This window comes from Aspergillus stella-maris (assembly GCF_047715825.1).
Source record: "Aspergillus stella-maris strain CBS 113639 unplaced genomic scaffold BDV14scaffold_38, whole genome shotgun sequence".
NCBI lineage: Eukaryota > Fungi > Ascomycota > Eurotiomycetes > Eurotiales > Aspergillaceae > Aspergillus > Aspergillus stella-maris.
In genome coordinates this window covers 117,788-133,555 of record NW_027396832.1, presented here as the reverse complement: position 1 = coordinate 133,555, position 15,768 = coordinate 117,788, and the positions used below count along the sequence as shown (strand labels likewise).

The window sequence follows — 15,768 nt, the reverse complement described above, 5'->3', positions numbered from 1 at the left end:
GCGTATTCTGGGATTTATGCACATCGCCCGTAGCCTCATTAATTTTTGATTGGCGTGAGCCAGGTTCTAGGTCTCGACGGATTTCTTCACGGGTGGATGCGTGGGGGGACGCGATTAGTTGCGCGTAATTGCTCCTGATTGCTGGGTTCGTCAATTTGCTTCGTACGTTTGTCACTGATCGACAAGGATCCCGGAAGGATTGGCGAGGGGAGTCTATAAGGCTCTGCAGTATTGAGGCGATTTCCTTGCATTCACCCTACTCCAAGGGCTAAGTAGTCAGGTATTCTGGATATACATACTCCCGCTTCCTCGAATCGAGTCAGGCATTGCCGCTCAACCGTGCCGGCGTAGCTTGTCATTACTCCGCTAAGACTTTGCGTAATATGGCCTCCAAGCCATGGCAAACCCCTCCCTTGAAACAGTGATGTTATGTATATTCCTTCTGCACGACCGTCGGCAAAGGAAGCGTAGATCAGGCCTGTGATGACATCGTACCTATCTTCCAAGGTAGTTATCGTCGTTACCTAGCGAAGGGCCGCCACGTTCTGTATCTCCTATCTCGCCTATCGTACAGATACCATATCAATTTGGCCGTCCTTATCATCGAGTCATTCACTATATTGAAGATGTCGGAAAAATCTACCGTTATCTTGAATATATTATGCACTATCTTATGCAGGGATGTCTTGGCGCCACCGTTGGAGGCGTCGTCTTGTTTTGGCTTTGGTGTTTGACAGGGGTGTGAAATTAGAGGAAGTAGCTTGGAGGGTTTATGTAGTATCCTCCTATTGTAATGAATTATGTGTTCTCTTCGTGATAAGGGTGTGTACATGGGTTTGTCAATGGCACTCAATCGTCTTGTCTTTGCAGAACTCTTCGATAACGTTCCATTAATTCGCCTACGCATACGTATAACGTATACCGTAACCTAACCATCCAGATCATCATTGGAAGTTCATTCAATGCAATGAATTTTAAAAGCAATCACCGCCGGAACAGCATAGACGTCAAATCAGCAATAACCCCATAAACCATAACCACAATCGTAAGACCCCCCTCCGTCTCGCCCACATCCAAAACAGGCGGCTTGAACGTCTGCACAACAGGCGTCAAAGTCGCCCCCGTCACGATTCCACCACCAGGAATAACAATCTCGCCCTTATAAACCACAGCATCAGTCCCGTGAACGGGAAGCGGCATATCTGCATAACTGATCCACGTATTCGTAGCAGCGTCGTAAGCCTGCATCTCAGGGAACACGGCATTCGCAGTCCGGCGATCCCCCTCTCCGCCAGCCGTGAACATCAGAGACCCGATTGTCGCAGATGCGACGCCCCCGCGCGCAATGGGCATGGACTCGTATGATGTCGACCATTCTTGAGAGGTAAGGTTGAACCCGAAGACCGTCGAGACGACGTTCTTGTTTCCAAATTCTCGTCCGCCTAGAATGTATAGCATATCCTGGTATATACCCTTACCTGCGTGATCGCGCGGCGCAGGGAGGTCAGGCAGGTTCGTCCACTCTTGCGTCTTGACATTGTACGATGTGAATCTTGACACAGTTCCCTCTTGATCGAAGGTAATGTTCGTGTATGCCAGTCCTCCAGGGAGGTAGATTGTATCACCGAGAACCAGCGTCGCCGCACTGCCGATTTCTCGGCCCTCAGGTATACTAGGGAGGACCGTCCACTCGTCACTCGCGGGGTCATAGACAGCCGATTTACCCGTTGCATTCCAGTACGTTTCATCGGTTGCTTCGAGCCCGCCAAGGCAGTATATTTTGTCGTTGACGACGGCGACGTTCGCGTGGTTGAGAGCCGCCGGCATGGGTGCTGTCTCTGTCCATGTTCCCGTGATGGTGTTGTACTTTTGGACGATGTTGGTGGTCGCGTATTCTTTGCCGTCGAAGGGGAGAATCCCGCCTAGCACGTAGATGTTGTCGCCGACGAGGACTGCTGCGTGTTCTTGGCGGGGGTATGAGGTGCCATCGCGGGTTATGTTGGGGAGGGTTGACCATTCGCCGGCTAAGAAGGTTGAGGTCGAGGTCGAGGTGGTTGGTAGAGCTTCGCAGCCTGAGGCTAGGAGCAGGAGCACTGTGAGGATTGTTGATAGCATTATTGTAGTATGACAGGGGTTCTCAAAGAGGAATAATTGACCAGCACATAAATTCAACGGTTATACTGTGCCTTGTGAGAGCACGAAGCGAGCGGATGGGCGCTATTTCGAGAAACCACCTAGGCCAGCAATTCCTTCGGCGTTGGAGGTTGTTAAGGATAGTTGGAGTATCTGCTAAGTTATCTCCTCGAATCCCACTAATCCACAAGGTTGAACACATCTGTATGGAAGCTCGGACATAACATACTGCGGTTCGTGCCAAACCCCCCAAGTCCGAAGGATCACCGACGAGTTGTGGCACTATATCATCACACATTAGCCTCGCCAACTATAATCTGACAGGCCCACTCGGCGTGCCGACCCAGCAATAAAACAAGAACAAATGCCAGACCGAAGAGGGTCCATAATATCTGATTTCCGGATAGCCGAATTTCTTCAGCCTCGGGTCCGAGCCTATCCATATCCATATTGCTTTTAGGCGTCCCAAAACCACCCCTGCCCCTGGCCTGCAAGGTTACATCACTCCCTTGTTCTATCCCGATCGATTTTGGCAGGAGTATACGATGTCCAGTTGTCCACTCCATTGATCCACTCTGCAGCTTGTTGGCGGATGGCGCACGTCCGTCGTGATCGGCGTTGGGCCAAGGCTGGAAATAACCGATCGTGCGTTGAACCCTGCTGAGGAATGCAATCTTGGTACGACAAAATAAGTGCCAATTTATTGATGAGTGATCAAGTGTCTTTGACGTGAGCTAGTGGTTCTCGACTAGTTTAGCTTGTACTCTGCAGAATTGGGTGGCCAGAAAATATAGACCAAACACCGAATGTCGCCCGGGATTTGAATCTCCTCCCATCTACTCTATCCCATACTCTTTACAGGGAACTACGTGGCGATACCTCTAGACCGATACCACCGAGCTTAGCACGCCCTATACCCCGAGGAGGCCTAGACCGGTGGCTTTGCCACCACTCTCAGCGGCATTAAATAATACCACGACTACGACTACTACCAGAGACAGGGGGGAACCTATTCGATTGGGAGATTCCAGACCGAGTCATGGCTGTAGACTTTGCGGTCTGCCTAGTGTTGGCTGCTCTATGGTCGGTAGTCAACGCGCGGTATACAACTCATGGTCCAGATTTCCAACCTGATCACATACTCAGAGTATCTGAGCGAGTTTTTCCTGTAGCTTGCGTTACTCGGCCCAGCGTGTTAGTCAATGGTTGGTCTCACTTTTTCTATCATCACCGTCCTGGGTTATGCTCATGTAACATGTACAGGAACTTCCCCAGGCCCAGCCATCTACCTGAGGGAAGGCCAGCCCACTTGGGTGAGAGTATACAATGATTTGGAAACGAAGAATACTACCATGGTAATCTCAGCTCCATTTTGGCTATGAGACAACTATCATCTAACGGTATCCCAACAGCACTGGCATGGTCTAAGCCAGTCCACTGCTCCATTCTCTGATGGTTCACCACAGGCCAGTCAATGGCCCATCAAGGTGAGTCTCACTGAGAATACACGTTGCATTCAAAAGACTATGTACTGATCAAACACAAAGCCTGGAGAGTATTTCGACTATGAAATCCGACCAAATGTCGGTGAGGCTGGAACACACTTCTACCATACCCATGTTGGATTCCAAGCAGTATCTGCAGCAGGACCGCTCATTGTCCACGAAAGGGATGGTAGTTCGCCGCCCTATGAGTACGACGAGGAACGCATTCTGTTCATTTCAGAGCATTACAATAAGACCGACGATATGATAGAGACTGAGCTGATGAGGCCCTTTGATGTGGTCCGATGGTTAGTTCAACTTAGCAGTCACCCCATAATTTGACAGCAGTAAACTGACCTTCCCAGGACCGGCGACCCCACGACAATTCTAATGAACGGGAATAGTTTCCCCGGCATGACCGCAAACGAAACAGATACGCCTGAGCCATGGGTAATGCCGGACCCCTCGCTCGTGGAATCCTGTGGCCCCGACGTGATCCACGTCGAACCAGACAAGACATATCGCATGCGAACCATAGGCGGTCCAGCTCTGAACCTCGTAACCATGGGTATCGAAGAGCACGACAACGTCTCAGTCATGGCCGCAGACGCGAAATACACCAAGCTCGCGCAAACAGACCGCATCCAGATCGCCTCAGGCCAGCGCTTCGATTTCCTCCTGCACACCAAGAGCGAGGACGAGCTACGGCGTCTTGGGAAGAATGCGTTTTGGATCCAGATGGAGTCCCGGTATCGACCCATGAATGTCTCTTCGTACGCGGTGCTCGCGTATGATGTTTCGACCAGTGATTTGGCCTTTAACCAGACGACAGACCTGGCGCGTCCCGAGGAAACCGAAAAGCCTATCACCCTACCGAACAAAGTCTACGACTGGCTCGAATATACCCTTGAACCCCTAGAGCCAAACGACTTTCCGACAGCCGATAAAGTGGACAGAACGGTCGTCCTCTACTCCCTCCAACTCTTCCGCAAAGAAGGCGTCTACGCAGCCGTATCAAACCACACATGGACAGAAACAAACCAACACAGGGGCCACACGCCCTACTTCAAGCACGAGCACCAACCAGGCACACCCTATCTAATAGACATCTACAAGCGCGGCGACGACGCCATCCCCGATTTCGAGACAACGGTTAAGGAACATGACGGGTGGGATCCCGATCTGAATGTCTATGTCGCGAAGATGGGCGAGGTCATTGATATTATCATGATTAATCAGCCGAATGGGCTGGATATTGGATTCGACTTGCATCCCTGGCATATTCATGGTGGGCATGTTTATGATTTGGGCAGTGGACCGGGGACGTATAATGCCACGGAAAATGAGGAGAGGTTGAAGGGGTATAACCCTGTGATTAGGGATACGACGATGCTTTACAAGTATACGCCTTGGCAGTATGTGGGGGAGGATAAGAATATGACGGATCAGGGGTGGCGGGCTTGGAGGTTGCATGTTCAGGATCCGGGGTAGGTATCCTTTCTTTCGCTCATATTCTGTGAAGAATAATTGTATGCTGACGCTGTGCTCGCTGTGTTCCAGGGTATGGATGGTCCACTGCCACACGCTTCAGCATATGGTCATGGGAATGCAGACCGTATGGATTATGGGCAATGCATCAGAGATCATGGGTGCTGGGACGCCGGATGGTTTGGAAGGCTATCTGAGTTACGGAGGGGATGCATATGGCAATGCGAGCCATGATCCCCTAGTCCAACATCATTTTGAAGATGAGACCCAGCAGGTCCTTCAATTCCAAGAAGGGGAGCAAATATCAACAGAGTGGGAATAGGGCAGGAGGTTACCTCATTGGAACGCTATCAAGCTATCCAGAAGATGAATCTAATTTATGTAATTTTGTCCGATATTTCGAGGGGTTGATTGCATCTTTCCGGCAGCCTGAAAATACGTACATCAAATAACAAGTTTCAGTGATTGCCTCCATGATGAAGGCTTGATTAATTCCATCTATTGCATTGTAAAGTACTCTTGTATAAAACGTACCGCAGGCGAATGCCATCTGTGGCGCCCTAACTGATAACAAAAGATCACGAAGGCCGTCCATAACTACAACATGAATGGAATGTAATTTTAGGTCTCCAAAGTAGGTATCGAAGTTACGTTATCACAGACAGAGAATCTCACCCTATCTGCTCTGTAAGATTGGTGATCGCCCTACTTGCATCTCGGAAACTCGGAAAATTAGACATGTATCGGCATGCAGAAGTCTTAGTCCCCGGCTATGCAGGGATCTATGCATTTACAGGCCCTTTGGGAATCTCTCTTACAACACCGTATCTCCCGGTTGTGTTCCATTCGGAAAACATGGGATCATCCAACACAAGGCCGGTAGACATAGAACTTGTTGTGGCCTGATGTTTGTGCTCGTCATTTAGATTCGTTTTGTTCTGGATAGGACAATCCATGCAATGATCACTCCTCGGCCAGCCAAATAGAAAAATGTCTCTACAACGTAACCACCCGCCCGAGTCGCTCACCTCAATCCTCATCCAAAGTCTACGGAGAACATACCGCGGCATTATCTCCCTCGTAACACCCAAACCCACGCACGCCAAAATGCCCACAGATACCAAATTCGACGTCATCATCTGCGGCAGCGGCACAGCCGGCCTCGCAGCAGCAACATGGCTCGCAAAGCAAGGCCTGCGGTGCAAAATCCTAGAGTCCCGATCGGGCCCTCTAGACGTCGGACAAGCAGATGGCGTCCAGGTGCGCTCAGTCGAAATCTTCGAGAGTTTCGGTATGGCGGAGGAACTGCTCAGGGAAGCATACCACAACATTGAAGTTGGCTTCTGGGGGCCCGATCCTATGAAGAATGGTGTGGGAATTGTAAGGAAGCGCAGCGCGCATGCTACGACGCCCGGGTTGTCGCATTTGCCGCGGGTTATTTTGAATCAGGCACGGTTTAACGAGATGTGGCTCGAGGCTATGAGGAGGTTGAATGGGCAGGAGGTTGATTATGGGTATAAGGTTACGAGGGTCACGGTTGATGAGGAGAAGGCCGCTGATCCCAAAGCTCATCCGGTGACGATTGTGACTGAGAAGGATGGGAAGGAGGTGGTGTTTGAGGCTAAGTATTGCTTGGTACGTTACCAAGTATCCCGCTGTTAATGAGTGTTCAGCCAACTAACAGTCTCCAGGGAAGCGACGGCGCGCACAGCGCGGTCCGCAAATCCCTAGGCTACAATATGGTCGGTGAAACCTCCGACTCAGTCTGGGGCGTGATGGACGTCTTCCCACAAACCAACTTCCCCGACGTCCGCAAACAATGCATTATCCAGTCCGACGCCGGCAGCATCATCACCATCCCCCGAGAAGGCGGCTCTATGCTTCGAATCTACGTGGAACTCCCGGCAGGTACCAAGGCAAAAGAGGTATCACTCGAGCATATACAACATGCCGCGCGTCAAGTCTTCCAGCCCTATGCGCTCGACTTTGCACATATAAAGTGGTGGTCGGCCTATCCTATCGGGCAGCGTATCGCGGATCATTTCTCAAAGGCCAATCGAGTCTTCTTAACGGGTGATGCATGCCACACGCATTCTCCAAAGGCAGGTCAGGGCATGAACGTTAGTTTGCAGGATGGGTATAATATCGGGTGGAAGTTGGCCTCCATTCTCAAGGGCCATGCTGGCCCCGAACTGCTTGAGACATATGTCCTGGAACGCCAGAAAGTCGCAGATATCCTGATTAACTGGGACAAGATCTGGGCAAAGCAGATGTCCTCGATCGCCAAAGAGGACGGCGGTGTCATTGATGCAAACGGGAAGATTGACTTCAGCGAGATCTTCGTGAAGGCAGAGGCCTTTACTGCCGGGTTGACGGTTACCTACGACGATTCAATCATCACTCAGGCCGAAGGGAGCAACCAGGAAGCGGCTTCAAACCTCAAAGTCGGAATGCGCCTTCAAGGTGTCCAGGTCGTTCGATTCTGCGATGCAAAGGTTTTGAAGTCAGTGAATGCTCTGCCTTCTGATGGAAGATGGAGAATTATTGTCTTTCCGGGAGACATTCGACAGCAGTCGGCGTCTACGAAGCTCAATGATGTGAGTTATGCTTCGACTGTCCAGAACTACAGTGATTAATGCATATCACAGCTTGAAACATACCTGTTCTCGGATAACGGCCCAATCAAGAAATACCTACCTCCCGGCGCAGACATTGACAGCCTGATTGAAGTCATTCTGATTCTCTCCGGCGAGAGACTTGACATTCAACAAGAACAGATACCTGATGCTTTCTGGCCTACGACTGGCAAATACAAGATGAGAGGTATGGATGCCGCCTATATCACCAATAGTTTAGCCTGCTAACGACACAACTAGACGTGCACAAAATCTACATTGACGACGAAAGCTATCACGAAGGCCACGGCCATGCATACGAGTTTTATGGAGTTGATCCTGCACAGGGAGCGGTTGCCATCGTCCGCCCGGATCAATGTAAGTATACTTGAATTAATCCCTTTCAGGATCAAAATTAACCTCCATCAGATGTTTCGAAGGTTCTAGATTTCAAAAACCACAATGGAATTAGTAGCTTCTTCGACGGATTCGTGCACGCAAAGGGACAGACCAAAGGATCGTTGAATGGTCACAGAAACGGCTACACCAATGGCCAGGCGAATGGACATTGAGTGAGCCTGAAGAATACAAGAATTGCCACGTGAATAGAGATGCGAATGGTTACGTCGAAGAATAAGGAATGATGTTAGGCACTGAATGTACTCCTTCTCCCATTGTCTGTTAGACACAGTTGCAATAGACCAACGTCTTGACGACAGATCCAAGGTTGCACACCACTACTTGGCAATGCATGTCTTAGCAAGATGTCTTGATGTAATACTTCTGCCTGGTGCTTAACATCACTCAATTCAGCAGGAGGAATCCTTAGCGTAGTGACCCTGTGTGATTGGTTATATATTATCGAGTCAGGGGAAAGGTAATCGAAACATTGGCTAATCCAAGTAAAGTGATGGTGTTTGAAGCTAGTAACAAAGATCGACAATCCCTTGATTCCAAGCTCTGTATTTTACAATCCTTCTGCAGAGCTCGAGTCAACGATATCATTTAGCCGAGACTCATATGGCGGGAGTGAGTCAGTTCCGTCAGTCAACACTCGGAGACTTTCCAAAGTGGATCTCAAAGGATTTACCGGACCGCCCCTCCCTAAGGTCCGTGCGTCTAAGCCGCCACCGGTCCCCCCTCCCCCCTGGCCCGTCGCGCCGTCGAGCAGAACCGGCCGGAAATAGGTCCCCAAGTAGTAGGTACCTATGCTAAGTGGAGACATCGATCCGGCCAGGAAATGTTACTCTATACTGTCTGTGTCTTGGTGAGAAGGAGCGTCTACCCCAAGTCGAGTGCCTTCCTTCGTTCCTTGAATAGGAGTTCCCAAGCACAGGGAACATTTGTTTGTAAGAACTTTGTTGTCTTTATGTCATACCCCAAGCCCATGACAGCAAAGGGGGTGAGGGTTCCCGATGTCGTTTAAAGTATGAGGGGTTGATGTGAATCAGCATTCCGAGTCCGCATTGCCGAAGGGATGCATGCTGATGAAAATGCGAACCTGTCAGCAACCAATGAGCACCAGGTTCTGCCGGCAGTATTGTATATGCGAGTACTCCGGAGTCCATGATATGTTTGCTCTGCGTAATGCCAGCCAAAGGCTGCATAACGGCATAGTATGATGCTCGAGGCTTGCCTTCGGCTTCCTCGCCCAGGTTGGGGAGCTGGGTTCAAGAAGCGCATAAATCGAAGGTGTAGACCATGGTGGCTTCCCCGTCCAGACCGTCAAATAGAATGCTTACCTGTGTGACATTGTACGCACCAAGCAACTGACAAACACCCATAGCCATGCATGTAAGTCATTTCCTGCTCTTTACGCACACGCAGCATTAACCTCCCGTATTAAGGTCATCGTCGTCGGAGCCGGCCCTTGCGGCTTTTCCCTGAGCTTGGTACTCGCCAGGGCTGGTATACAGGTAACACTCCTCGACAAAGCAGACGGGGTAGGTTCCCAGCCGCGGGCCGCACACATTTTTGCCCCCGGCATTCAAATACTGCGCCGTGCTGGAGTCCTGGGAGACGTTCGGCGCGCGGGATTTGTGCCCAAGAATTCAACATTCCGTAGGGCTGACGGTACCCCGATCGTGACGATCGAGGACTTTGCTCCGTCGAAGAGTCCGGATGCTGTTACTGTTCTGCCTATCGACACGCTGGGGAAGATTCTATGGATTCATGCACAGAAAAATGACAATATCTCTGTGAAATGGGGATGTGAGGCTTTGGATGTTGGACAGGACGAAGACTCTGCGTGGGTAACAGTTCGTGAAAATGGTGGTGTTGAGAAGACGATCAAAGGGGACTTTGTATGTGGCTGTGATGGAGCGAATAGCCAAGTACGCAAGTCGCTTTTTGGTCGGGACTTTGACGGGAAGACCTGGAATGACCAGATGGTTGCGACGAATGTAGGTGTTGAGTTTGATAATTCAGGTTTCTTGCTAAACAACGCACCCAGGTCTACTACCCATTCGACGAGTTCGGCTACGATGACCTCAACTTCTTCATCGACCGCAAGGACTGGCATATTATTGCTCGCTTGACCAAGGATGGTCTCTGGCGTGTCTCGTACAGAGAAGACGGCAGCAAGCCCCTGCGTCAAGTCCTCGACGACCACCCAGCTCGTTTCGAGCACTTGCTCCCCGGCCACCCCAAGCCAGGCGACTACACTATCCTCAACATAAGCCCATACCGACTGCACCAACGCTCCGCACAGAAATACCGGATTGGCCGTATCTGTCTAGCAGCTGACGCAGCACACCTCTGCAATCCGTGGGGTGGCTTAGGTCTAACAGGCGGGTTTGCAGATGCGATAGGACTATCCGAGTGCCTTATTGGTCTTTACCTGGGCCGGGCAGACCAGAGTATTCTGGAAAAGTACGACGAGGTGCGTAGGTCCATTTACTGGAACTTCACGGATCCAGTCTCGACGACCAACTTTATGCGAGTCTCGACTTCGGATCCGGATACCATTGTTGAGAAGGACCCTGCTATTGCTACTATTGCGCGCATGCAGGAGGATCCTCAGATTAAGGAAGATTTTGACAAGGTATGTCTGCAGTCGAATGCGTCGGTTTATGTGGCCTTACTCATTGCATCGCAGCACATTTACGGGGTTCTTCATGACTTTACTCAGTACTACAGTCGGCAGTCGTCGCTCTGAGAGAGTGAGACTATAAAGTAGTTAGGAGGCAATGTATATGATATTCAACATTCTTACACACCTGACTTTTTTCCGGACTCTTTCTGGGTAAATTGTACAGTCACATTCTAGGACATGTGACTGTAGATGAGGAAGCTAGCATTCTACTTCAAACCACAATATGGCCCTCGATATGTACTGAGACGTGTTCAAATACTGAAATAAATATATACATTGCACGACCGGTTTAGAATTATCCCATTAAAACTGAGATATCATCCACAGTGTACAAAATGGACCGAGGACAGAAATTATACTCCATACAAACTCAAACATATATTCTCAACTACAGCCCATCAATATCGCGGATTGGGGTGCGACTATGCTCAAGATCGGAATGGGAATAGTGCCACTGTTTACGCATGGTATAGTGCCAGATTTCGGCGTATGCAAAGCATTTGTTATGATACCTAGAAAAATGTATTACAGTAATACCGTCGTAAATAAATTCACGGAGTCTTCATTCAACCAGTGATAAGTCCTCAAGATCAAATTCCGAAACAACAGATGTATCTGACACGAAACGCTCCAATCTCATTCCTTACCGGCTACATAAGCACGCTCCAAAACACCCTTCACTTCCTCCCCCCCACCCCCGCCAACCGGCTCAAAATGATGCGAGATCGCCATCCTCGAATCCTTCTTCCACGCCACCCGACAAGCAGGCGTAGCCATAGCCTTCGTGGCCCGAATCCCAAGACCGAGCTGACTCCTATGCAGATACCGATCCCCACCAGCTGCAGGCCTCGAATGCGCCAGAGCCAAAGTCAACGCATCAATGAGATGCCGCTCATTGAGGTAATAGTACCCGCTCTTCTTGAGGTTCTTGACCAGGGCATCGCTCTGCACGGCCATACCGATGCTCCCCATGAACCCGATGTCGACTACCGACGCCGAGAGGTTCTGCGCGTGTCGGTAGTTGACGAATGCGTCCAGGAAGGCGTTTGCGGCGTTGTAGTTTCCCTGCCCCCATTGGCCGGTTATGCCGCAGATGGAGGAGAAGAGGAGGAAGAAGTCGAGGGTTGATGAGAGGGTGGCGTTGTGCAGATTCCATGTGCCGTGGACTTTGGGCTGGATGCTTGTTTGCCATTCAGTGAATGTCATTTGGGACATGAGGTTGTCCTGCGTACTCGTTAGTAAGGCTTCATTCTGTATCAAGGGTGGGTAGGTAGGTACGTACCCGCATAACGGCCGACATCTGAATGACACCAGCCACTGGAGCAGTCGCTTGCTTAACTGCTTCTTCGACATCTGATGGCTTTGTGACACTACCTGCAAACGGCGTGACCGTGCACCCCTGGCTCCTAAGCTCGTCGAAATAAGGTGTGGTCTCTGGCCCTTCCTTTGCAGAGCGAGAAAAGAAAATGATATTGCGAGCGCCATTCTCTACCATCCAGGTTGAGATCATCCGGCCGAGTCCGCCCAGTCCTCCGACTAGTAGATAGCTGCAGTCGGGTCGGAACTGGATAGATTCGGGGGATGTAGCGGTCGTAAAGCTGGAACCCTGAGAAGTAGCGCCATCTTCAATAGGACGGGCCGCTAGATGGGCATACTCTGCCTCAGCCGTTGTCCATTGAAGCCTTGGTACTTTGATCTCCCCATCAACAATCGCGCACTCGTAGTCACAGTCGAGGTCCTTGGACTTGCCGCGACGGCTGAGTCCCTGGTATATTTTAAGAAGCGATTTACTCAAGCTGGCATTAAGCGTGCGCTTTGGATCCAGTTCCACAGTGGTAATGTCCTTTTTAAACTCAGATCTGACGGTCCTCATCAGGCCGAGTATCATTGACGAATTGGGATTCTTGCAGGAGATCTGCGCGCTCGGTGTGACCCAGATCATCTTGCCTTTTATGCCCGAGACAAACTTGACGAATCTAGCCAGTTCCGCTTCCGTGAAGTTGTATACGTATGGCTCGTCGAAGTCGATAAACACCATTACGTCTCGGGTAGGTGGTATGTCGCCGTCCATCGTGGTTTTTACGCACTTGATGTTCTGCTCGCCGAAGGTCTTCTCGACTTCACGGACGAGGGGAAGATGATATGCCGGACCGATGACGGTGATTTCAGAGGAGGATTGGGGCACAGATTGTTTCAGGCTCGCGAAGACTTTGGGTGCTGACGCTGATTTGGCATCTGGGTTGTCAAATACGAAACCGCTCTCTGCCAGGGCTGCATGCGCATCTTCGAGTGAAGACTTGGTTTTAGGGGCAGTTGTTCCGTTTGTATACCCTTTGGCCAAGTAATCCTAGAGATCATGGTCAGCATTACATTTCCTCTCGTGTCATATCCCACATACCTTCAGTATCAATAACCATTCCGGTTTTGGAACGCCCTCTAGCAAGACCACTTGTCCCTGAGGAGGAACCAGTTGCTTGAGGGCCTTTGCACCGCTTTTGGCAGTGCTTGCGAATGCCGCAAACTGGAACACTGTTAGCATGAGCTCTTTCAAAAATACCGATTCTCTTACATCTGTAACGATTACGAGATCATAAGCACCCGCCTTCAATCCTTGCTCTTCCAGGCCTTTGTCGGCGCTGAAAGAGAGCGGCTCTGCATGGCCGTTCGTCTTGACATCTCCGTTTACCTTGGTTGTGGCATCTGCTGACGGCGGAGCGGACAAGTAGGAGGAATACAACGGCTCATCAAATTCTGTCCGAAGTGCCTCCTGCACCAAATCTGTGGTTTTCTTCGCGCCGACTCCTAGTTCCAGAACCCTCAGCTTCGGGTTTTTATGCCCTAGGAGCCGAAGTGATTCGCATAGTGTGCCACTGTGCCGCAGGAGTGGATGTAGCTGATCGAGTAAGAGCTTCCTTTCGCTGTCGCTTCCCGAGAATGGCGTATTGTCTATCAGACAGCCTTCCAAGGCAAGAGCGAGGGAGGAGAGTTCTGTTTTGCTGAGCTGAGCCTTGAGCAATTCGACCAGCTTTGCACGGGCGCTGGGTCCACAGTCAAAGAAAGGAGATACATCGGGGACTAGACCAAATTTTCCCTTTCGTTTGGTGCCGATTTTCTTCAGAAGCCCCTTTGTGTTTGTTGAGGGTTGAGCGCCGATATCCTCTGACCGCAGAGCATAGAGTAAAGCCAAGCGTTCGAGAGCAACACTTGGGTCGAGATCAGGCTGGAAAGGTGCCAGAGATTGATTCAAATTCTCGTAAGTTGGATCAGTGGCCCAGTTAATGTAAGAGAAAAGCTTGCTGTCTGATTGTCGTTCGGGGATTGGAGTGATTTTGCCCTGTCCACTCAGGATTGGGAGACCAGTTTCGTTAACAGCAGAAAGGTTGAACGTCGAATCCCCAGAACCACTTGGGTTTACCACGCCGGTGACTGTAAGCTTGCTCCAGGGATTGTTGGAAACGACAAGGTGCTGAATCGACTTTATGACAGGCAGATTGGCGAGAAGCCGGCCTTGGCCTTTGCAAGCTGCGATCGCTGCGACTTGCAAAGTGTGGTCGATGAAGACGGGGTGGGCGACAGAGTCCGCTGTATCGAGCGTTGGCGTAATAGTTGCAGTAGCTTTGTTGTCCTTTGTGTCTACCGATATATCGCTAAGGGCCCGCTGTGAGGAGCCATACTCGATGCCGCGATCTGCGACCATACCATACCAGTAATCGGAACTGACTGGTCTGGAGGAATCTCCATTTAGACTAGGATTATCCACTGTTTCTGTGTCGAGCACAGCATCTCGCACCAGCAGACCGGTACACAACGTGGTCGCTTGGCCTCCATTGTGCGAAGCAATCTCGATCTCATACCATTGCTTGTTATCCGCATTCAAGGCCTGTGGTCGAAGCTTGGTGTGAAGCTCAACCTTATCGGCTGAATCAAGAACTATAGCAGAGCGAATGAAGAGATCTTTCACTGAGAATTGCTCTAATTTCGAACCTGACAGCTGCTGCACACATTCACCGGCTATTGCCACGTATCCTGAAAGTGGAAACGTCTTGCTGCCGAATAGCACTTGGTCAGAGAGCCATGAATTTTCTTCCAAGTTGATAATGTTCGTCCATGATTGCTCATCGCCACTGCTTTGAGGGGACTTTGAGCCAAGAAGCCCCTGGCCCGGATGCTGCTGTGGTTGATGCATGTCCAGTGTCAGAAGTCTCTCGCTGATACTGCATACCATTCTAAATGCCGTGTCTGATCTATCGCCCCCTTAAAGACTGAGCTGCAGAGTAACACTGTCTAAGCTCTCCGGATTACGTATGCTACCTGAGGGTTGGCTTATGTTAGGGTTGGCACCTCGGTGGGGGTGTGTTCAGCCCCCTCGGGCTTCTGGTCCCGGTTACATTTTCCAGCAGATTAACCGAGGAGATATCGCGTCATATCAATCCCTGTAAGCCAAGTATTCACGGAGCTTGAATAACATTGCTTCAGGGAACACTAGCTTCCGCCTCTTATCGGACTTTCGGAATTCCAGCAGCAGTGGCTTTTCGCATAGCGTATTCGGTAGTAGACCACCTACCCGAGACATGATCTTCGTTATCGTATCCGCCGTAAGCCCTACTCTAAAATCTTACATGTAATAGTTACCGGCTATCGGATTCTCTAGGCTGGGATAAGCATCGACAGCAGGTCCGATACGAGTACTAGGTTCACTTACTGGGGACGTGTACGTATTGTTGTCACAGAGTGCCGAGTCTGCATCTACCTGAACCCAACCTCATGAGGTATAGTGACCCATCATTCCCGAGCGGCAGGATTGTTTCCGCGTCTAGTTTGACAGTTATTCCATCCTGTTGCGTTCATAGGCTTCATGTGGGCTCCACCGATGATAACGACATCTCCACGATCCGAAGAACTGCGTACCCAGAGGGCTCTCGTTTCAGGTGTGCAGAATGCTGAGAGGCAAATC

At 50.4% G+C, this 15,768-nt stretch overlaps 5 protein-coding genes across 5 annotated transcripts; 3 read left to right on the top strand and 2 right to left on the bottom strand.

Moving 5' to 3' along the window:
• Nucleotides 1-984: 984 nt before the first annotated feature.
• BDV14DRAFT_209693 (Kelch repeat-containing protein) lies at nucleotides 985-2,282 on the bottom strand (the record flags this gene model as incomplete). Its single annotated transcript, XM_073775709.1, has 1 exon — nucleotides 985-2,282. The coding sequence occupies exon 1, from the start codon at nucleotides 2,113-2,115 to the stop codon at nucleotides 985-987; it is 1,131 nt and encodes a 376-aa protein (XP_073626739.1). The 5' UTR covers nucleotides 2,116-2,282.
• Nucleotides 2,283-3,485: 1,203 nt separating this feature from the next.
• BDV14DRAFT_209692 (Cupredoxin) lies at nucleotides 3,486-5,427 on the top strand (the record flags this gene model as incomplete). Its single annotated transcript, XM_073775708.1, has 5 exons — nucleotides 3,486-3,488; nucleotides 3,546-3,620; nucleotides 3,681-3,925; nucleotides 4,022-5,104; nucleotides 5,178-5,427. The coding sequence occupies 5 exons, from the start codon at nucleotides 3,486-3,488 to the stop codon at nucleotides 5,425-5,427; spliced, it is 1,656 nt and encodes a 551-aa protein (XP_073626738.1).
• Nucleotides 5,428-6,212: 785 nt separating this feature from the next.
• On the top strand, nucleotides 6,213-8,292 carry BDV14DRAFT_190690 (FAD binding domain-containing protein; the record flags this gene model as incomplete). The annotated part of the gene is made up of 5 exons (XM_073771367.1): nucleotides 6,213-6,740; nucleotides 6,797-7,702; nucleotides 7,754-7,928; nucleotides 7,982-8,098; nucleotides 8,150-8,292. The coding sequence occupies 5 exons, from the start codon at nucleotides 6,213-6,215 to the stop codon at nucleotides 8,290-8,292; spliced, it is 1,869 nt and encodes a 622-aa protein (XP_073626737.1).
• A 1,216-nt stretch (nucleotides 8,293-9,508) lies between these two features.
• BDV14DRAFT_201500 (FAD-dependent oxidoreductase) lies at nucleotides 9,509-10,877 on the top strand (the record flags this gene model as incomplete). Its single annotated transcript, XM_073773777.1, has 4 exons — nucleotides 9,509-9,514; nucleotides 9,568-10,122; nucleotides 10,173-10,763; nucleotides 10,818-10,877. The coding sequence occupies 4 exons, from the start codon at nucleotides 9,509-9,511 to the stop codon at nucleotides 10,875-10,877; spliced, it is 1,212 nt and encodes a 403-aa protein (XP_073626736.1).
• A 573-nt stretch (nucleotides 10,878-11,450) lies between these two features.
• On the bottom strand, nucleotides 11,451-15,039 carry BDV14DRAFT_201499 (KR-domain-containing protein; the record flags this gene model as incomplete). Its single annotated transcript, XM_073773776.1, has 4 exons — nucleotides 11,451-12,038; nucleotides 12,097-13,161; nucleotides 13,213-13,335; nucleotides 13,384-15,039. 4 exons carry the CDS (start codon nucleotides 15,037-15,039, stop codon nucleotides 11,451-11,453), a joined length of 3,432 nt encoding a protein of 1,143 aa, XP_073626735.1.
• Nucleotides 15,040-15,768: the final 729 nt, after the last annotated feature.